Source organism: Schistosoma haematobium, chromosome 7 (assembly GCF_000699445.3).
Source record: "Schistosoma haematobium chromosome 7, whole genome shotgun sequence".
Taxonomy (NCBI): Eukaryota; Metazoa; Platyhelminthes; class Trematoda; order Strigeidida; family Schistosomatidae; genus Schistosoma; species Schistosoma haematobium.
This window is the reverse complement of record NC_067202.1, coordinates 17,696,486-17,720,201: the sequence shown is the minus strand read 5'-3', so window position 1 is coordinate 17,720,201 and position 23,716 is coordinate 17,696,486. Positions and strand designations below refer to the sequence as shown.

General features: G+C 38.3%; 1 protein-coding gene across 1 annotated transcript; it reads left to right on the top strand.

The window, feature by feature from the left end:
* The first annotated feature begins 9,775 nt into the window (after nucleotides 1-9,775).
* Nucleotides 9,776-22,532, top strand: MS3_00009741 (uncharacterized protein). Its single transcript, XM_012939832.3, has 6 exons — nucleotides 9,776-10,459; nucleotides 10,505-11,242; nucleotides 11,287-11,377; nucleotides 17,399-17,718; nucleotides 19,542-19,736; nucleotides 22,253-22,532. Exons 2-6 carry the CDS (start codon nucleotides 11,198-11,200, stop codon nucleotides 22,457-22,459), a joined length of 858 nt encoding a protein of 285 aa, XP_012795286.1. The 5' UTR covers nucleotides 9,776-10,459; nucleotides 10,505-11,197; the 3' UTR covers nucleotides 22,460-22,532.
* The last annotated feature ends 1,184 nt before the right edge of the window (nucleotides 22,533-23,716 follow it).

Genomic DNA, 23,716 nt, shown 5'->3' with positions numbered 1-23,716 from the left:
CCAAACCATCTAGTTCAGAGAACATAACTCCACCGAAATCATCCACCTGAGCTACAAATCTTCTCCACGATCCAGTTAAGTATTTCCCGGGCATTAAAATGGTCATTTAGTTAGATGTGGTGTTAAACATTAAGAATAAGTAGAGATAAAGCCAGACTTCAATTTTTGACTGAATAATTAAGCGTCAATATTTTTGTCGGGATTCGGTTACTGATGATATATAGGGATAGGATAGATAATAAGGTTCAGTCATTTGTCAGTTCCCAGTTTCCATAAAGTGGCTAATTGTATCGCATCTTTTCTGCCTAAACTATTCTGATTAGCTCATATATACAGTCCATGAGCTGGTAATTAACTCATTCAAGTCCCGAGACCTTTTCGAAATATTTTGGTTTTCTTCAAAGTTTTTATTATGTTTCATTCTTAATGAGTGTAGTGCTATTATACATCTATTCTAAAACATCTTGAAGTTTACCGAGGATTGAGGATGCAACTCTGCTTAGAAAGTGCTAATTTTTAATGATATTATTCAGTCTTCTTACAATTAAATAATCGAGAAACACTAGTTTTTCAACTGTGAGATAGTAACTCACTGAAGACAATGATGGATGTGTCGTTCAATTTCGTGGATTAGTTGGAGTTAGACATTAACACCGTTGGATGCCGGTCCAGTAGTCAAATGGTTAAGCGTTCAAGCACACGACCAATAGGTCCTCGGTTCGACTCTCTCTTCTGAGAAGTCCCACAATAGGACGAAACGGCAATCCAGTGTTTCCAGATTTGCCATGATGGTCTAGCTTCAATTGACTCATAATCTCAACTATTAAAATTTAATATTATCCTATAGTTTATTTACCTGTTCAAATGTTTCTTCTAATCCATCTCATCTGATAACAACATCAACCAGTTATTGATTTTTTTTTGGAAAAAGGTTAACTTAACACTTTGTAGACCTGCATTAAATAAAGTTTAATGACCTATAATTGTTTTTAAAGCACAATCATATGTATCTACTAAGCTTCATACAATACGTGATATTGTTATGTAATAAATGTATTAAAATTAGTAGATGATAAGATTTGTGTTAATTTAGTGTTATTTTAATGATCAAACTTACGGCAAATGGATTGTTTCTGTATCTTCCAGATATTCAAGACTGAAAAGACTAATCACTATGAACATATAAGCTAATATTAGGCAACCTGGTTAAATGTTTAGATCCGTAACATTTGAAATCTTACTTTATTGACTTTCAACCTAGATTATCAGATTGTATTTGTATTATACTAGACCCATAAATATTTGGTGTCGACTGTTTTCATAACTAAATATGAGTGTACCAATTGATATCCTCATTGAATTAATGGTTTATTTAATTTCTAGTTCTTCTATCTTTTAGATATTCACAAATATACTACTGTACATAACTACACCCCATATGTACATACCTTTAAGGTAGATACAAACATACAAAAGACTGAATGTTACGCGTCCATCTATTTAAAAACAGAGTGATTATTGAGATGGATTTATCTACATCAGATTACTTCTAACCACGTAACTATACACGTAGACTGCAAAATTTTATCATCTTTTTGCAAAAGTGGCCATTTATTATCATTGTGCCGAAGAATGTTGCATCAGGTTCTCCTATCCATGTTGTCAAACGCCTTCTCATAGTCAAGGCAGTTGATGCATAGTGACGAGTTTCATTCGATTTATTGTTCAACGATGATCCGTAGTGTCACAATTTGGTCTGTTCACGACCGATCCGTACGGAAGTTGTGCGTTTGCTGAGTTTTTCATCCAGTTCAGCAGCACGATGTCGTAAACTTTTCCTGGTACCGATAGTAATGTGATGCCTCTGTAGTTCTCACATTTGCTCAGATCTCCTTTCTTTGGTATCTTGATGAGATATCCTTCTTTCCAGTTTGATGATACTTATTCTTCTCAAATCTTTCCGATGAGAATGTGAGGCACCTCTGTAGTTGCTTATATGTCTGAATGCAGTACTTCAGCCAGTATGTTATTTGGTTCTGCTGTTTACCACTCTTGATTGGTCTGGTGGCCATGGTGATTTCTTCGATTATTGATGAGATAACATCTGTGGGTAGGTATGAGTGTGCTGCTTCGATGTCCGATAGGTTTAGTGGATATGAACCTTTCGAGAGTTCTACAAAGTGTTCTACATACCTACTCCGCAGTTCTTGAATTTCAGTTGTTGTCTTGCCCTCTTTGTCCTTGATTGGTCGCTGTGATTTACTATATTTTCCCGGTAGATTTTTTGTTGCTTTACATTGTTGTCTCCTATTTTCTTCTCTCGAAGTCCTCTCTGTCGTCATCGATAGATCTTTTAGATATTTTTGCTTGTCAGCTCTCATGCTTTTTACCACTAGTTTGTTTAGGTTTGTGTACGTACCCAGTAATGACTTTTTTCACTCATTTTCAGCTGTTGTTAACTGGTGTTTTCTTGCTATTTTTTCTTGAATCATGGATATGGTATCGATACAGATCTATTCTTTTTGATGGTTCATCATGAGACCCAGCACCTCCTGGCACATTGAAGTCAATGCTTCTTTAATTGCTTTTCATTTGTGCCCCGTGACAGTTTCCTCTTGAGTAGATGTTATAAGGCTTGTAACGCGTTGCTGAGAGCTATCTTGAATTCGTTGAGTTTTTCAGTATCTCGAAGATTGGGTGTATCAAACTCATATATTACTGTTTTTCCGACTGTTCAGTGCTTTTCTGCTATGAAGCCATACCAGCTCTCCTATCTGTTCTTACGTCTTCCACTGACCTTCTGAATCGTTAATTGATGCAAATATGATCGATCTAGTTCTCTTTAGCGTGATCCGGTGGAACTCAAAAAGATAAGATAATCCAGGCGATGTTAAAACTACCAAACTTGGGGTTCGACCAAATACTGTCAACTGGAAACTTCAACATACCGTTTCTAAATTTCAGGAAGCAGAATACAACCGCTACACGGTCGTTCCACAAGTAAACTATCAAAGCCATTAGAAGTTCAGGACTGACTGGTTGGTGCAACTACTTGGGATCAGAACAGAAAACACTCAAACGTGGATTAGTTGATGACAGATGATCAGCTTCTAGTTGAGGATGTCCTTACCCACGTACGGCTAAGAAATAGAGACGGTGGCACAGTCATGTCTAATGTAGCCACGAACGAGGCACTTCTGAGAGATGAGAATGTTCCCCATCTCAGATACACTAAACCAGGTTACACAACGATGAGGCAGCATCTTCAATACGCTCCATAGCCACAAAAGCGGTAGAGACTAACAATGGTTGACCACTGGGAGATAATAAGAGACATTATTCAGGATGACATCTCACATAATATACCTCAATAAGAGCACACATCTGGAAGAAGGTCCTAAGTTGAACCAGGCAAAGAACGCTTGCCACAGGGAAAATGAAGAGCCTGGGACAAGTGGAGAATCCCCCTCAATAATTTTGATGGTAGCGATCGTTTTGCATTGGGAAGAAGATGCAACATCGGATTCCGCAGTGATTGGAGATATTTTCAAGCCAAGTTAGCAGCCAAAATACAATCTAACTAAAGCGACATCCAAATGTTTGTGAACAAACGTAGACCTCCAAACCAGGAGATATGTTCTCTGAAAGAGTCTAAAGATAAGGATCTTACTAACACAGTGATGGCGAAAATCCTTAGTGCCAACTTCAATGATCAAATAAACCAGGAACATGTAAATGCCAGCTGAGGGTCTAAGAAATTTCCAACTATTATTAAGGAAACTAAAATCCTATCACCTGGATTTGATAACATACGACCCATGATCCTGGAACAGTGTACAGAAACCACCAGTGAACTGGTATGTGACATGTTTAAGCACTCGGTAGAGTCATACCGATTAATAAGGGTATGGAGATAGACTACCTTCTCCCCAACCTTCGAAGGAGATAGGGAAGGTGCAACCTATTACAGACCAATCGCATCACTCCTGATACTGTCGAAGTTAGTGGAAGGAATGATCAATGAACTAATGAGTGAATACATAGATAAAAATAACTTCCTCCATGAAGCTCAACATAGGTTTAGGAAAGACAGATCCTATGAGCCCGATCTCCTAATAACGTGAGACAGCCGGACAACCTACTTGAACCCAAATATGCCGAGCCATGAATTATTCTTCGACTTCTTAAAAGCTTTTAACATAACACTTCATGTACTTCCATAGCAAAGGTTAGAAACATGGATTTCACCGACCCACATCTATATTGGCTTGAAAACTACCTAGGGCCCTAGGTTCATTTAATCTGCGAACGACAAACAAGACTCGGTGATCAAAAACCAAGAAGCTAAATATTGATGCGCCTCAGCCCCGCTAACTAGAGAGAGAACTTCAAGCTTGGAATGAGAAGTATATTCTACAAAACAGCCAGAATCGAGCGATAACAACAAACACAATTCAAAAAGTATATATACAGTAAAAAAAAAGTTCTTGGGGAGAGTTACCAAATAACATACTAAAAGACGCAACGGACCACTAGCATTTAAGATATTTCCCAGTGGGAAATACGACATGAAGGTGAGAAGAGTGCCTTTGGCGCGAAAACAAAGAAGTTCAAATTTTCTAAACAAAATTATAAATTAAGTCCTTTCTCAAGTGAGTTCTGGAGATCTAACGTCCCCAACAGTAGAAAACCAGGAGCTGAAACTCAACCAGTTGAAATATCGTGTCATGAACATTCTGCCTCATTCGACGCAAAGAAATGACGTTGTCCACAGAAACGTGCCACCGATTGTCTCCTCGTAGCGTTGTCGCTATCTAGTGACTGCAGATAATCTAGATACCAGCTTCAATTACGTAAAGGATGCAACCAAGGCAAATTTAGTCCTCCAAATTTTGCGAAAACAACCTGTTGCAATAAACCTAAAGGTGTTCCTCATTCTCTTTGAAAGTACACACGGCCTCACCTTGAGGTCAACAATGTTGCCACACCACCTCTCATCAAAAGAGACATAAATCTCCTACACCAAGTACAGAGACAGGTGTAGCGATAAGTAAATCCTCAAAATAAAGAGCTCTGGAATCCCTCCACATTAATGCTGACTTCATAAGTCTTGCTGAACAAATCAACCACACATCCTCACCATATCACGAGTGGGTACTCCGTGCTACGCATCTCTTACAACCGTCGACCAACTTATATTAAATGCTTCTTGATATATCGATAGCTTTTCAGATATATCTTCGAACCTCCCTACTTCTGACTTCCGATTTGACTGGGTTGGCATACTTCGATTATAAAGGCGCTACGTGCAAAGACACTGTCAAACTTCAAATACCTGAAGCAACTTCACGAGCAGCTGATTGTGTGATAGGGCTGAAGAGTAAATCTTACGAAGACAGACTTCAACTACTGGATTTATTCTCACTGAGTTTTCGGGGAATAAGAGTTGAAGTTGTAGTGACTCACATTTATCACGAGAACACGACTGGTTTAATAGAAACAATTATTATTATAACCAACTGTACCAGTGCTTGTTTTAATGTGCTTTTGTTTGACTGTGCTAATGACGGCTTTATTTTGCTTCCATTCTTTTACTTACACTTTGATTCTAACTTCGCGCGAATTCGGTTACGTTCTGTAACCAAGCTTGTATCCTGGCACGATCTCGGTATCCTTTCGATACCACGAGATCGCCAGCAAATATATATCTCGATTTGGTCCATTAATTGCCTTCTGGTATTTGGCTTCTCGGTGATTTTAAGGATTTATTTGGTTACGTCCAACCTTCGCCTTCTGATTAACTTGGCACGTGTTTCTTTGTAGCGGTGTTCATAGTCAACCGCGACTCGACGCCACGCTACAAAGTATACAAAACAATTAGTTCTTTTAGAAGCACTAACACCAAGATATTACCAGAACATCACGATTACTCTCCTCAATGTAATTAACGAAACATTGCAAACCAAAGTGCGAAAATTCAGATACGCTTGCACTTTTCCTCATTAACAGTTTACGGAACTTTAAATTCTATCCTAGCGAAAGTAACCAAAGCCCATTCAGTGGATAGTTTCAAGGGTAGACTTGACGAACACGTAATCACTCGAGGATTACCATCTTCCGCCTTGACCGGTTGTGCCTGACCCATGTCTCGTAATTTACCACTGCTATCTTTACCGCATATCAGTAACTACTTTCTATGTCACTTGTTATCATTCTCGCTTCCTTTTTCATCCCTACACTTCTCTCTTTTACACTGTCTACATTATCGATTGACTGACTAACTTGTTTATTATTTCTCAAAACAATTATCTTCTGTTAGCACTCGAATTTCCACTTTGTTATACTTTACATCGAAACCACTCTACCTCCTGCATGGCAATGTGACAGCCACTGGTGTCCAGAGACTCTGCTATCCTCAGATAAACGTATTCACTCAAATTAAGAAATGTGCAGATCCATATATCTGTTTCAGTTTGGAAAGAACAGGAGGCTTGATGGTCTGTGTTAGTCCTGCCTGATAAGTCTCATCGATTGAACGCTATATTAGTTTCTTATGCTATTCTGGTACCTCGAAAGCTAGAACTGCACAGCGACTTGAACACCAGAGAGAAGACGCAAGTATGAGGGATAATACTTTACTCCGAGGCTCCTTTTGTTACAGAAAATATAGGATTTTATAATATATCTAAATGTCCTTGGGTCGCCAGAATATTCTGGAACGCTAATAAACATAGTAGCACTGTAGTAGCCAACCAATCAGAGCTTCCGCATGTGACGTTTCGCTACCTTGATATTTCTGGCCAAGACTCCAAATGAACGCTGATTGAAAGAAACACTTCTCAGTGTTTCTTTATGCTTGCTTGTCTTTTGCAAGTGGTTTCTGGATCACCCCAACACTGCCAATGATGATCTCTTAGTTGATCTAACTACGTGCTGAGATAATGAATTCCACCTGTTGATGGTTCGATGTGAAAGTCGATAGTCAACTGACAAGTAATTTGTTCTGGGCTCGTGAACTTTCATGGAGTGTCCTCGTAAATTCTCTGTTTTGGAAGGCAAGAAAAATTAGGGCATATCATGTGCAAATTGAACAGTAAGCCATCTTAAAATTGTAGTCAAGTCGTCTTTAGTTCGTTGATAAGACAGCGGGAATAGGTTCAGCTTGGCCAGTTGAGCACCATACGGGAGCTTCACTATTCTGGGAACCAGCTTAGTTGCTGTTCTCTGAACCTTCTCCAAAGTCTCTTTGTCCTTTTTTAAGCAGGAGCTAGCCGCTTGTATGCAATACTCAAGTTTAGGACGTACAAACACTGTATACAAAGTCAAAAACGTCTTAGCGTCGACATGACTAAAAGCCCTACGTATTGACCACAACGTTCTAAAACCTTTGGCGGCTATTGCACGGCAGTGTGCAGTAGTCTTTAAGTCTTGGCTAACGATGACTCCTAAGTCATTATATGTCTGGACGACAGGTAGCTCAGTGTTATTCGTCGTGTATGTATCTGTACCTTGATGACCGATATGCATCACAATACACTTGGAAGTATTTATCGGCAACTGTCAGGTTTGAGACCATTCAGATAATTTATCCAGGTAATTTTGGAGTTCTAAGCTATCACCCTTACTTCGTATCGCTCTCCATATCTTGACATCGTCAGTATATAGCAAGACCAATGATGATAATAGATGAGGAAGGTCATTTACATACAGGAAGGATAACACTGACCCCAAAACTGTTTCCTGGGGAACTCCACTAGGTACTTTGTGTTTTTCATGCCTTTACTTAACCCTCGTGCTATTGATGAAAGAAACCAGACAAGTAATGAATAGGTTTTTATTTAGAATTTCGCTCAGTTACAGTGAAGCGTGGAATTATTTGTTTAGACACACAAAGCCTCTCAACATTCAATATAAGATAATAGGAAACATAACGCCTATACAAAATAAGGAAGTGAATGAATACTTGGACTATACTGTTTTGACATATGATTAGTTGTTTGAGGTGAACTCTTAACCAACCAACCTAAGCTGTTACAAGTTCACCCATACTCTTTGTTGGCGCCCAACTAGGAAGTCTTTTATCCACATCAATAGATTGCCTTAACTTATAAAACGGTCGGTTATACAGAACTTTGTCAAAAGCTTTGCTGAAGCTAATGAAGGCTACGTCTACAGGTAACTTTTGGTCCTTAAGAGTGCACCAGTTTTCAAGAGCCTACAATAAGTTATTGAGACAGGAAAACCTATTCTAAAACCATGCTTCTCCGAAAGGATCCGGTGTTCATCGAGATACTAAGACAACTCCTTCCGAATAATTTTTTCCAAGATTTTAACAACCACACTAGTTAAGCTAACAGGTCGGTAATTTTCAGGTTTATATTTCGTACCTGTTTTGAAGACAGGACTTACTATGGCGTTCTTCCAGTCTTTTGGTAAACGACCCTGGGTTACGGATACATTAAAGCGTATAGTTATAGTGTCCGCTGCAAAGTTGGCTAGTTCCTCCAATGACCTAGGGTGCAGTTCATTGGGCCCCGTGAATTTGTCTGTGTCAAGGTTATTTAGCAGACCACGCTGTCCAACGTGTGTATGGGAGATTTGTATGGACTGACGTGAAGAGCTTTTCTATGGTATATGCATCGCTAAAGTAGTTTGAGAATACTTGAGCTTTACCAGAGTCGTCCTTCACTAACGATGAAGCATTACTGTCACCCCATAGTACTGGAACATTTCCTTTCCTTTTTGTCTTTTGGTTTATATACGAATACAAGCGTTTAGGACATTCTATGGATCTCTTGACAATTTTCTCTCCGTATGGCCCTCTAGACCTACGGAGGGTTGAAGCACGGGTATTACGAGCTTTTTGATACTGAGATTTTGCCTCATCAGTTCCCAGTAACCTGAATCTATCCCACATTCTTCTCTTACGGAGAAGGGTACAAACCTAACTACTGAACCGTAGTGGAGGGGTTCTCGGCCCTCTTGGTATAGTTCAGTAACGTTTGAGTATAAATTTCGAAATACGTCCTAAGTCCTTTAAATTGGGAACTTTGGTTCTATTGTCCAATCTACTAACGATGCTGAGTGTATAATATCTTGTATATTTGCTTTCCAGACGTTAGGTTTGGATTGATCCGACGCGTGCTTGTGATTGACAATTATATGGAGGCCAAAGGTGAGAACCGCATGATCACTTTTACCTAGACGTGGCATGTAATGGAGGTTCGTAATGGGTCAATATAATATCTAATGAGGATGATTCAGAGTCCGGGTCGTACCTAATCGCTTCTTTCATATGCTGCACCAGGGCACATGTGATAACCGCATCAGATGGTTCCTACTTAAAGAAATTATCTGACAACTCAGTTCTCAGATTTCTCCAGTCTACAATGGGTACGTTAAAGTCTCCTAGGATTAGACATCTACCACTTTGTGACCAAGTATTCAGACTGTTTAGCAAGACCCCATTTACCTCAGAGCTTGGACTGCGGTAGACCAAACCAATCAGAAGCTTTTGTCCATTGCATTTCAAGCGGCAACTAACTAATTCATACGTCCCGCTCTCATGGGATACACTGTCGATAACGACACATGGAATAGCATTCTTAATGAATGACTGCAATTAGTGCAGTCGAGTGGCTAGATACCTCTTGTTAAGCAAAACCAAACGTCTTAACTGCACCATGATAACAAGGAAATAGCTTAAAGAAATCGATCGGTATGTGCGATTTCATGACAAAGATATTAACTCCTGTTATATATTGGGGATTGAACTTTAAGGCAAAAGCGCCTAGATATCGTTGGCGTTACATTAAGGTGGGTGTGACTAACCGTCCTAGTGCGTCCTATTGCCTGTAAATGGTAACCCTTTTTTACAGATGTTCATGCACATCGCCGTTTATCATTTTTAATTCCAAACATTTATAAGTACTCCAGTAGTTTTCAAGTCTACTGACTGACTGACTGACCTTGTTTTAAGGCTGTGTAAAATGGCACTCGTGTTTAGTACTATATAAAGTTTACACTAGTTAGGAGATCTACGAAATATTGTTTGGATTTAACCAATCTGTCTACACGTCTTAATCTGTCAAGTAATCTTTAAATTCAGCCATCTGTGCAAGTGGTTGTTTCTAGGTAATATTTGCTGATTAGGGTTAAAATTACTTTTCGAGCTCACTTTTCCGGTCTGAACTTTAGGTGGAGTCTCGTCTAACAGGAGCGTACTCTTGCTTAAAGGGAAATTACGTGCTCTGTCTTTCATTTTCCTCTTGTTAATTTTCATTTTCTAGATAAAGTGTTGGCGAAACTAATTTATGGACGAACCAATCAGATTTAAAACAACAGGTCTTGTATTTTTGTGCGTAATTCTATCATCCATGTGGCCAAATAGCGTTTCGTCATTTTAGCTAGTATCAATTCGTGATTAAAACTATCTAATTTCTAACCCTAACCATCAATTGTAAATCATAATCCTTATTTTTCATACTGTAAACTCTCCCTACAGGTTTATAACTCATTTTCAAGGCCACTTTAACACCGCTCAAAAGCCGTCCATAAAACATAGCCTCACCAAGATATTTATTCAAATTATAGTAAATTGTGCAAATAATATGCATTCTATCATATTGCAGTTCGAAGTGTATTTACCGTAACGGCAAAGTGAAATAGTCTACTGTTTAACATTAATTAACTTGTGAGTAAGTACGAGGTTTAACAGTGAGTGGTTATGTGGGCATAGCGGAAGCTGTTGCACGAAAGCATATAATATGTTAGGATAAAAGTCGCTACTGTGTTGTTCTTCTGGACTACATTTTTTCAATACTATAATTTATAGACGAACCAATGTAATTTGAGATATCGAGTCTTGGATTTCGGCTCAAGGTTCAATAATCTATATTGTTAAATAGTATTTTGTCATTATAACCGATGTCAGTTCGTAATGAAAACCCTAACTAATTACTGACCCCATTTGATCTAATTGAATCCTAGTCCTGTTTCCTTACAATGGTACGTAGCCCTTTTTGACCTCTGTAGGTAGCAGATTATCCTCAGGGTCACTCAAGCATTTCTCAAAAGTCGTCCATAAATTATATTCTGTTTTCAACAGGATTGGTCCACTATATTGCTTCAATTCACGTTTTTCTTCTTTCAAAAGGTTTTCAGTCCTGTTTGAGAGATCCTTATCTCTTCTTGTACAATGTCAGAGTCTTTACCAAATGTTGAAGATTTGCACAAATTGAAGGTATAAATGCAGTTTGTGTAAACTTATTCCAATTAATAATTTAGTTAAGCGACCTGAAAAAAATATGTAAAGAAAACAAACTTCCATCTACAGGAACAAAAGTCGAACTCATCTCACGTATTACGGAAATGCACGGTAAATTTATCATATTCATTTCTTATGTGTGTATATTTAGTTCATATTCTGTGTCTTCATACAACCTCAGTTGTCACAGATTTTTTACTTGATGTCGTGTATCTATAGTAGTTTTGATATCCTGGCAGGATATCTGCAGGCAAACTCAAATGACTTATTTTCGCCATCTCACTTTGCGTCCAATGCTGCATCGTATGTAGATTGATCTAGAAAAATTCGAGAATTGTTCTAGCAAGACGTGTCATTTGTAGTAGTACAAACCTATGGAATAAGTTGGTATGAAAACGAGGTGAACAAACTCATTCACTAGGTGCCTGGTTATGAGCTACAGTACAGGTGTGCGGGCTAATGATATTACTTAATTGCTCAGCCCCCAAATGTTCTGGTATGGCCGAGAGTCTGAAGAGTCCGCTCTCCCTCTCGAAATGCTCTTACATGGCCACGCGTATATAGCCTCTGCCAGGGAAGTCCTACTCACTGCCTTCTCGTGGCAGGGGTGTTTACGAAATTGAGAGGACAAAAAGAGAATGTCCGGCGCTTTAACCAGGTTGGTGGACACGGAGAGTCCACCTAGGGGAGTTGGAAAACCCTCATTTCAAACCAATGGTGCACATGGGCTCGGGGATCCCGAAGGAACAAATGGCATATGAACCAATCGTTGGTCACCGGCTACCACGGGACTACATCTCACGTTGCTCCACTACCTTGTGGATCAGACATTTAGGTCGAAGGCTCCAGGTGTGGCCCTTTAAGGCAACCACCTGATTCGGTTTGGGCACCCGGGCAATATCACAGTCCTCAGACAGATCAAATGAGATCTGTGTGGCGCATATGTATTTGGTACCTCCTTGTACCAATATCTATGTGTTAAAATAAATAAATAATAATTGCTCAAATCGAAGTAGGTAAAGTGGAGTTCGAAATTGGCACTTAGTGATCGACTACAAAGACTTAATCCAATCGATACTAGTTCTTCTGATTAATTGGTGACTAATAGCGCACAAGGAGACGTACATTCACAGTTACTGACTCTAGAATGGTTAAAGTTTCTACAATTTAAGATCAGCGTTAGCGGAATATATATTGGATTAAATCGCGTTCCGTGCAGGATTGTGTTGGTGCACGTTGTTCGGCTAGTTCTTATCTAACCAGCGCTAGTGGACACTTGGAATAGACTCTAGAATCTCATATAAAAACTATGAATGTACTAACGTTTTTCTTATCGTGCTTCCTACTTCCATCTACCCTTGTTATTCGGAATATAAATTTCGCTCCTGCTCAACCGTGTTCTGGTTTGGGGGCTTGTCAAGTGAATTAGTGCCCAAGAATACTAAGCAATAGGAATAGCTGGGTCGTAATAAGAGAAATTATAACAGTCAGAAATACGGAAGAGGTATTTACCGAAGTGAGGAACGAAAAATGAAAGGTCCTACTAATTAGGACGGATAACTAACGATAAAAATAAAAACGTAACTTAAAAAGAATAAATTACACCAGTATAAAATAAAACTATGCTCAATATTTGGAATAAGATATAGAGTGGTTTAATGTTCGTCATATGAGGTAGATGGGACATGTATTATGCATATTCAACCACTTTCTACCTCAACAAGAGATGTTTGATGTATGAAAGGATTAAAGGAAACGCAAGGGTAACCAATGCAATGCGTAACATTAGTCCATGAGGTCATTGACTATTGAGCTCGGCTGTGTAGGTAGGTACAGACCCGTTAGTCGAAGTCCACGTGATTGCTGTGACAAATGATTGGAAATGTTTGACGTAGTTTAAAAGCGTTCGCAATAACGAAAATGCACTCATTCTTACTCTCTCGTTAGATCCTAAGTTTCCACATCATTCCCAAGGACTTTTCCTTCCACCTATCCATAATTTTTCTGTCGAATCATATCTTCTGTGTCTAATGTTTCCTAATACTTCTGATTTTGTTACTACATACATCTCTCTGCGATGTGATGTAGAGACTTAAACCCATCCATATATGTTCCAGATTTTATATTGCGTGTGACCAACTGGCTGACTACACCTACACAACTGAGACCAGTTTCATATCATACCAGTAAATCTCTCTAGTCAGCGGTTAGAATAATCCTCCAGATTTCAATCACTAAGTCTACACCCGCCTCTTCATCGCTTAAACCACTGGTCATTGCCTTTATAAACTCGTGCTTTTTATTTGGACGTCCTTAGCTTCCTGTCAACCTACTCCTAGGTCAGTTATCATCTTTAATCCAATGATTTTCACTTAAGAGGGATTCTGTAAAAAAAGGCAATTTAAAATAATTGTTTTTCCAACGCTCTTAATCTGTTTTTTCTAGCTGTTGTTGAGGTTAATGTCCTCAATATCTGACTCCAAATAATAATATCCCGTAACTGAGTATTTTAGGTAGGCTTAATCTCCTAGTAGAATTGCGAATTTACTCGAGATTATTAAAAAGCCTGAACACCAGTTATAGAGATAGTTTATTGTTAATGAATAATAATAATCCACAAGCGTACGGTGAGCAAGCACACGATGAAACAGAGAGAGTGTGTGAGTCTGTTAAAAATCCATATATATTTGAGAGTTAATCGGGTATGGATAGATTATCGATTATCTGCACATTGAAACCAATAGGAAAATAGCTTAAGAGTTAATGTACAGACATTCATTCGATCATACACACCGAAATTAACATAGTGGATTGAGTCTGAGTTACAATGACTAGATAAATGATACAATAGTGAAATGGGCTTGCCACACTGTATGTTCTAAGCCTAATCTTGGCATGTACAATAATTGCCAAATATTCAGCTAAATATTTTTATACTATCCTACGTAAGCTGTATTTTAACGCACTAGCACTATACAATCTGTATGGGGGTTGTGGAGATTGTTAAGTTTTTTTTTTGGTTGGATGCGCACTGCTGAGGAGTCCCATACTAGGACGAAACGGCCGTCCAGTGCTTCCAGGTTTCCAACGGTGGTCTAACATCAATTGATTCATGACCTCAACCAAAAAAACTATATAATCTATTTATTTCTGCTTTCCCGATTAAAGTTACCTTGAAAATTTGTCCATTATTGTATATAACACGTATTCAAGTATACTTAACATAACACACACCTACGTTGTCATATACTTCTGTGATTTTCTAAGTAACAGGTTTTCCTAAATACGCTACAGATAAGTCACGGATTCAAAACTCTACACCTACTTCAGTTCAGTAGTGTAGCATCACAAGCCATCTAAACAAAAATGTATGGCTCCAAGTTCAATACCTTAATACTATAATTAGTAACTAACTTAATTGACTAACATGAGTACACATATATTTTGGTGGAGTTTTGTTCTCTGAGCTGGATGGTTTGGTCGTGGAGCTTTCGTCGTTCTTCCGAACGACACCATCAGCACAAACTTCAGATAGAAGTGAAATGTTCGAATTTCTCCATATGTGTTTCACAGCTTGTTCTGTGCACCTCGATGTTGATTGGTTCTTATTGACGTTAAATTTGTCATTGTTTACTTCTTTGTTTTGGTTGTGTCTCCCATTGGTTTGATTTTTGTTCCTATATTTGTGCATGATTTTCCTGATTGGTTGGTAAATTGGATTGATTTCAATATGCTTGTTGATTGCTGATTGACCTGAGTGCCAGGCTTCTAAAAATTCTCTGGTGTTTTTGGAGTTTCCTCTGTCTAAGATTTCCACATTTTTCCAATCGAATGAGTGTCCGCAGTTATCCACGTGTATTGATATAAGTGAGGAGATATCATGGCGTTTGACTGCTAATTGATGTTCATGTAGGCGAAGGTGAAGGGGGCGTCTTTGTCCGATCTAGTGTTTTTCGCAGTTGACACAATTTATTTTGTAGATGATGTTTGATTTGTTTTCCTTTGTTATTTCATCCTTTGGTTTGCATAGGATTGATTGTAGTGATTTTGTCGGTTTGTGTGCCACACATTATCCCGAAGGTTTTCAGCAGTCTCGTTGCGGTTTCTGATATTCCTTGTATGTATGGTAGGGTGATCCTTTTGTTGATTTCTCTGCTTGACTTGGGTTCGGGTGCTGCGTGCGGTTGGTATTTTTTGATGAAGTTGATTGGGTAACCGTTCTTTTGAAATACGTTCTTCAGGTATTTCTCTTCATTTTTTCGTGCTGCTAGTGTGCTGCAGTGTGTCCTCGCCCTCTTGAACAAAGTGTGTACGCAGTTGATTTTGTGAGCTCGTGGGTTGTTGCTGTTGTAGTTGAGGATTTGATCTGTATGAGTCGGTTTCCTATATACTTGAGTTTCCAGTTTTCCTGCGTCGGTTCTAGTGATCAATATATCCAAGAATGATAGTTTGTTGTTCGACTCCTGTTCCATCGTGAACTTGATGTAATCGAAAACGTTGTTGATCAGTTTGTAAGTGTTTTCCAGCTCATTCTTTTTGACGATGACGAAAGTGTCGTCTACATAGCAAATCCAAATTTTTGGCTTGATCACTGGTAGTATCGCGGCTTCTAGTCTTTGCATCACTGCCTCTGCGATCAGTTCTGATATTGGTGATCCCATTGGTGTCCCTTTCGTTTGTTCGTAGATTTTGTTGTTGAGTTGAAAATATGTTTTTAGGCATAAATCGATGAGTTCCAGTAGACTTTGAATTTGAAGCTTCGTGTATTTAGTGAGATTTGTGTCGTTGTTGAGCAGCGGGGATATAGTTTCTTTTGCTAATTTTGGTTCAATTGAGGTGAATAGTGATGTTAGGTCGAAGGTTATCATCAGTTCGTCGTTGTTGATTTGAATGTCCTTAATTTGGTCCAGGAATTGTGTGGGGGATTTGATGGAATGGTTGGCTGAATCTACTAAACGTCTCAGTATTCGTGAAATTTCTTTTGACAGATTGTACGTTGGCGTTCCGGGGAGTGCTACAATTGGACGTAGTGGGATGTTTGGTTTGTGTATTTTGGGTCTGCCGTAGAATCGAGGGAGTACTGGTCCATTGCATTTCATTCTCCATTGGTCTTGTTTTGTTATTTCTCCTGCTTTGACTAGCTTGTTTAAAGTCTTTGAGATCTGGTTGTCTAATTTTTTGACGGGATTTGTATCCATCAGTTTGTATGTGCTCTTATCTTCAAGTAGTTCTTCGGCTTTTTTTGACGTATTCTTCTTTGTCCATGACTACTGTGGTGCGTCCTTTTTCCGCTGATATTATGACAATATCCTTTCTATTTCTGAGTTCCTTCAAAGCCTTTTGTTCTTGTGGAGTCAGTTGGTTGTTTTCCTTCACCTGTTGAGTTAGCGGTCCTATAGTTTGTCTTATTTCCTGTTGTGTTTCTTCACTGATTCCGGAAGTTTTGAGTGATGACTCTAGTGCTGCAAAGAATTCCAGCTTCAAGGCGTCGCTTGTATTGCAGTTTAATCCTTTTTGAAGTAGGTGTTCTTCCGTATTTGTTAGTGGTTGTTTTGACAAATTGATCACGCAGTTGTTTGTGTTTTCTTCCATGGGTGGTTTTGAGATCTCGATTAGTTTTTTCTTTAAGGTGTTTCTTCTTTGTTCTCTGTGTCGTTTGCATGATATCTCGATGGCTGTTGTCAAGATTTCCAAATGTTCTGACGTGAGTGTCCTTTGTAGCTTCATCTTTTGGTCCTCTATGACGTGTTGGTATTTGCGGATCCTGTAGTGTGCATTCGTTATCACTAGATGTACCATTTTTCTTCCACTTTGCTCAGCTATTTTCCATCCTAATGGGCGGTTGATTGGAGGTCTATATTTTACACTTGTTGGTAGAACATGCTGGCGAAGACACTCATAGAGAAATCGTTCGGAAGAATGACGAAAGCTCCACGACCAAACTATCCAGCTCAGAGAACAAAACTTCACCGAAATCATCCACCTGCACTACTCATCTTCTCCACCGTACACATTTATTATTGGGTGTCAGACTATATTGTTTACGATTGACTGAAACATGAACACTTGGTGTGTTTTTTATCAAGTGTTTTTTGGAATAGTTGTAAGTACTCTATCTGTTTTTTTTTTCAGGAAATAAATTTGTACTGTTACAACCTGGCGATGAAGCAGAACTGCTTGGAGATGATGAAGATGGTGATTCTAACCATGTGAATATATCACTCTCTACGACAACAGCAATGGATTGTAGCAATAGTAATGAATCTCCAAATGGCCTTAACTTCCCAGCTGTAACTGCAAATAAAACTGTCGGACGTAAACGTCCAGCCAGTGAACTGACACCTGAAAAAGATTCAATGACTGGTGGTGAGAAAGTTCTGAAAATTGCACATACAACTGATGATTCACATGATAATGCTAAAGAAGAAATAAAAAATTTATCGGATTCTGAGGTAAAATTTTAACCGATTTAGTGATACACATATATCATGTATATAAGTTTATGCGCATGATCTCAAGCTATATTCATTATGGTAAGGATTAGTTTTACTAATACTATGATACTCGGTTGACCAAACCGTAGTAGGCAAAGCGATCTGCTACTTGAAAGTCCAGTGTTTCAACCATCATACTCCCACTCCATTGAACTTTATCAGTATGATATTGTTCTTTCCACACAAAATCACTTTCATTACTGCATATTTTAATACTAACTGTGATACACAATACGTACACTGAGATGGAGATATCTTAAAGATAGAGAATGTTTTGACATTCATTGGTTAAACTTGGATTAATTGACAGGAACTCTTATTCGAGCTAAGTTTCGTGTTAGTATTAACATTCATTAACCAACAAGGTATATCTTCAATTTTTCAAGAATTGACCCTCCAAATGTTACAGTCGAAGCCGGTTACTACTGAACTATGTTTGGACCTTGATTGACCTTCTGTAGAACTGCGACATTCCACTGATTAATCACTTCAGTAATAATAATCATTTTCTTGTTTGTTTATACAGCAGTTGTTGTATTTCGACCGCTTCACTTATCTTGGAAGTCTCATGAGCCCTTGTGGTCTGGTCTGTGACGAAATCTCAGCACGGATACAGAAGGCTCGACTAGCTTTTACCAACTTGCGTCATTTATGGCGTAGGCGAGATATCCGTCTATCAACCAAAGGACGTGTTTACTGAGCAGCAGTTCGTTCCGTCCTACTTTATGGCAGTGAAACATGGCTGGTAAGAGTAAAGGATGTTCGTAGGTTACTAGTATTCAATCATAGGTGTCTTCGAAACATTGCTCGTATATCCCGAAACCATCGAGTAGGTAACGCAGTTGTTAGGAAACGGGTACTAGGTAAGGATGGCAAATCCATTGATGAAGTGGTGAAACTTCATCAGTTGAGATGGCTGAGACACGTGTTACGTATGCCCAACCACTGACTGCCTCGACTTACGATGCTTTATGGTGTAGGAGTAGGTTGGAAGAAAGGTAGGGTCGGCCAGACCAAAACATGGCACAAATCCATGAAGTCATTGACAAGTAGACTGAAACATATTGGTAGGTGTAGACTACCTGATTGGGGTCCGCGAGATGATAGCAACCGATGGTTAGAGACCTTGAATGACATAGCTCAAAATCGTTTGCAATGGCGCAGGTGCATTCACTCTTTGTGTTCTCCCAAATTCTAATCTTCTGAATTCTTCATGTCCATTGATTTTCTTCTCTTTCCAAATTTATTTCACTGGATTATACTCTTTGAATAACACCTTCAAACCCTAATCTTTCCGATTACTGCTTATGTTTTTATTACCTCTACCACTATGTGGTTTGAATCGACAACTGCATCTCTGTGCTAATGTGGTGTGGCAACTCGAACTAATGTACGTATGTACGAAGTTGTACGTTCTGACTGACTGCTGTGTGGATTGCCTCGATATAGCTGTCCCATCATGAGTTTTTTTTATAGAATTTGTGTTTTAATTTTTTTTAAACTGACTTGATGTTGTGCATAATTATTATTTCCAATGAAAATTTATATCACTTTCTATTCTCTAAGAAAATTTGTTTATTGTGTATTTCACTGATTGAAATCATGAGTCGAAACGGGCGAAACAGCCGTCCAGTACTTCCAGGTTTTCCATGGTGGTCTAGCTTCAATTGACTCATTTGATTTCAATTAGTGAAATTTCTAAAAATCTCCACAAAACCCCCTTCTGATAATTATTTTATATTGATTGTCTATTTTTTTTGTTGCTTTGTTTGTTTTTACAGCGTCTAATATCTCGTACTAAACGTTTTATGTCCGATGATGAAAAAACAATTGCTCGTGCTAAACGATTCGGTTTACCAATTAGTAATACTGTAAATACTGTATGTTCAAATGATGCTTTAAAATTGGATGAATTAGAAAAATTAAAAAAACGTGCTGAACGATTTGGTGTTACTACTAGTAAAACATTAGAAAAGGTTAGTGTATTAATGAATCTATTCTATTGATAAGTTTTGCAAATTGAACTCTATATTCGGTTCTTAAGCTGTTTTCGTAACCCCCAAGCTAGAACTATACAGCGACTTGAACACGAGAGAGAGAGAGAGAGAGAAGGCGCAAAATACGCGAGAAGCACTTTACTCCAAGGTTCATTTCAATACAGGAAATATAGGGTTTTTATAATATTTTAAATGTCCTCGGGTTGCTAGAAGATTCTGAAATGCTACTAAACATATTCGCAGTATAGCAATCAGCCAATCAGAACCTCCACATGTGACGTTTCACTTCCTTGATATTTCTGGCTAAAACTTTAAGTGAACGCTGATTGAATGAAACGCTTCTTAGTGTTTCCTGATCCTTGCTTGTCTTTTGACAGAAATTTTCTGGATCACTCCAACATCTATAATATATGTATTATAATATTAAAAATGAATTGATTCTATTGAATTTTATGTCAATGATAGATTCGTCTATTGAATTATTACTTCATGATTCCAACTTCAATATCGATTAATTACTTCCTCTTTCTCCTTATTCACTTATTACAATGTGAAGTTAAGTTTATATAGTAGTAGGGGAATTCATTCATTTATCTATTGATTAGGTGATTATTAACTAAAATTTTTTACCAAACTAAATAATTGTCACTGAACAGAAAATCATAATGAATAATTACCCTTGTACGGTCAAGAGTGAGAAGAGTTAGCTTTCCCTCTCGAAATGCTGTCACATGGCCACGCGTATACAGTCACTCCAAGGGAATTCCTACTCATTGCCTTCTCTCACCACATGTGTTGTTTACGAAGTTGACAGGGCGAAAAGCGAATGTGCAGCGCTCTCACTGGGGTGGTGGATATTTTCGGGATTCACCTAAGGGAGTTAAAAAACCTGGATTTCAAACCAATGGTGCACATGGTTTATGAACCTATTGTTGGTAACCGGCTACCATGAGACTGCATCTCCTTACGATGCTCCACTGCCTTGTTGATCAGACTTTTAGGTCAAAGGCTCCGTCTGTGATTGATCGGCTATATATCTAAAACAATTATATGTCTACGTTTACTACAAGGATTTATTCTAACTACAAAATCATTGGTGTAGAGTATTGTGGTTGAAAGGAAAGCAAATTTTATTTATTGAATATTAGGAATTATCACCTCCTTGGCTTATTGCTAAAAACTTTTAAAATAGGCTGGATATTCCTTCTACACTGAGTGGACAATAGTGAGGTTAGACCCGGGTCATTAGGTAGAAATGGCAAATCGTTTAATGCGGGAGTGAGCTTTCATCGACTAAGATGTCTGGAACATGTGTTATGCATGCCCAACCACTATCTCGACACAGTGTTTGGTGAAGTTGCAGTAGGTTGGAAAAATTTTAAAGGCGGACAAATTAAGACATGGGATCAATCATTGAAGTCATTGATTGTTATTTTGACCCATGTTAGATCCAGATTGCCTGGCTGTGGGTGTTATGTGACACGGCTCAGAGTCGGTCTCATTAGGTTATATGCATTTACTCTTTGCCTTCTTCTAGAACACTTCTAATACTCTGGCATTTGTTCTAGTAATTAGACTGACTTGCACATTGTCAATGTAAACAGAGACACTCATGTGTCAGATTCTACGTCGCTTATGACTAACTGACTGATTCCTATAAATTAACCAGTCAACACTGAATGCGCTGTTCAAGTCACATACTCGTTTCTCTCTGTTCGATTTCTTTTTCTGCTTGGATCGTTGAATTTCTCGTGGAAATCATGAAATTCCAAGTTAATTTTCATCACTTATTTATCAACTGAAGGATGAATTGAAAAACAGCGAGTATAGTTTCGAAACTTTCAAAAATGATTACTCGCAATCAAGTATTATTTCCAAACTAACTGATACCAATCCATAATATTGGTCACAAGTGCATAAACAGTTGAGATTTTTACATCATGATTAGTAAGGGTCTGAATAATCCTGTTGTTGATATTTAGGACTGCATTTTTAATCAGTCTTTGTTGCATATATGCATCCCGTACAGATTGCTTCACTCCGGCTAGATTATACAAATTTTATAGAGTTGAGGCAGTTCGTACAGGATCCACTTATACCACCTGGGACTAGTCAGAAATCCAGCCTTAAATTTTAGCAACGGAATGATTAAAACCCTTACTAATAGTGATATAAACACCATATCTGTCGGACATGTTAGTGGCCATATGGTCTCAGTAGCCCAGTGGATATCGCGTTGGCATTCGGAATAAAAAGTGCTAGGTCCGAGTTTTAATGTAAACATTAAAAAAAGTGTGCATGTACCACACTTAACTGGCTAGTCCCAAATAAGACAAAAAGAAGTTAGTCACACTTAAAGTAGTGACTCTTAATTTGAATTGCGTAGGTTTATAGTGATTGGAAGAGTCTGATGTCATTTAATTTGATGAACCACCCGATTGTTATAATGTTACCAACACAGAAATTTGAAGTTTTTTTGTTGTCAAACTTTGTAGTTAACCGATTTGGAGCGTAAAGCTAAACGTTTGGAGAAATTCGGTAAACCTCTGTCATCAGTGAATACACAGATTAATGATGAATTAGCAAAGTCTATTCGTGCACAAAAATTTGGTCTAGTTTTATCCAGTAACAACAGTATGTCAGATGCTGAAAAATTATCTAAACGTCAAGCACGATTTGGTTTAGTTGATAATAAAATTTAACACTGCATGAATTAGTTTGTAAAGTTTTTATATTTTTTTTCCAAATATGATTTATCATTATACACATATTTTTGTATAGTTATTCTTTATTCATTACAAGATTGATAATTACGTTGCACATTTATTAGTAATTAATCAGTATGGAATCCGTACAACAACTTATAATTCAATAATTCAGTAATGTGCAATCATAGAACTGAACGATGAGATTGATTTAGATGTATTAAAGACCTATATGAACAACGATTTACAAACATCGGGTTTCGAGGTGTCTGTACTTTGTTTACACCAAAAACAAAGTGATTTCAATGTTAGACCTTCAAAAGTAGATCAACTTTTTAAAAATAGAAATTATTTACGCCTGTTACCCCTAACGGAGCATAGGACGTTGAACAGCATTGTCCAACCCACTCCTCTGTGCCTTCCTTTCTAGTTCAATCAAATTGTTCTATCCATTACTTGGCGTGATGTGTGCTTTGGTCTTCCTCTTCTTATTTGGCCTTGAAGATTCTATGTGAGGGCTTTCCTTGTGATGGAGTTAGGTGCTTTCCTCAATCTGTTTCCTATCCACTAACAGCGCTTCTTCCTGATTTATTCCTCCACTGGGATCTGGTTTATTCTATCCCACAGTAGGTTGTCGCTGATAGTGTCCTGCCAACGGATCCGGAGTGTTTTGTGTAAATAACTGTTAATAAACACTTGTATCTTCTGGATGATGGCTTTCGTATTTCTCCAGGTTTCCGCCCCATACAGTAGAAGTGTCTTGACATTTGTATTGAAAATTCTGACTTTGGTGTTGGTTGACAGACAGTTGTTTTGAGTTCCAGATGTTCTTCAGTTGTAGATGTGCTGCTCTTGCTTTGCCGATTCGTGCCTTCACATGTGCATTAGATCCACCGTGTTCATCAATGATGCTGCCCAAATATGTAAAGGTTTTTACATCTTCCAAATCTCTGTCAAGTGTGATCCGATTGGTGCGTGCTGTGCTGTATCAGAAAATCTTGCTTTTCCCTTTGTGTATGTTGGAACCTGCTGTTGTTACACTGTTAGTCTCTTGCATTTGTTGTTACGTGTGCGTTGGAAGAGCCAGATCATTTGTGAGGTTTGAATCGTTCAGCTGCGTCCTAGCTGCTACCTGTCGCGCTTCTCCCCAGGTGTTGAGGTCTTCATGATCCAATCGATCACCAGAAAGTGAAAAGGTGAGAAAATAGAACTAGAAGTACAAATTTGGTTCATCCTGATAGGGGTGTGCACTCG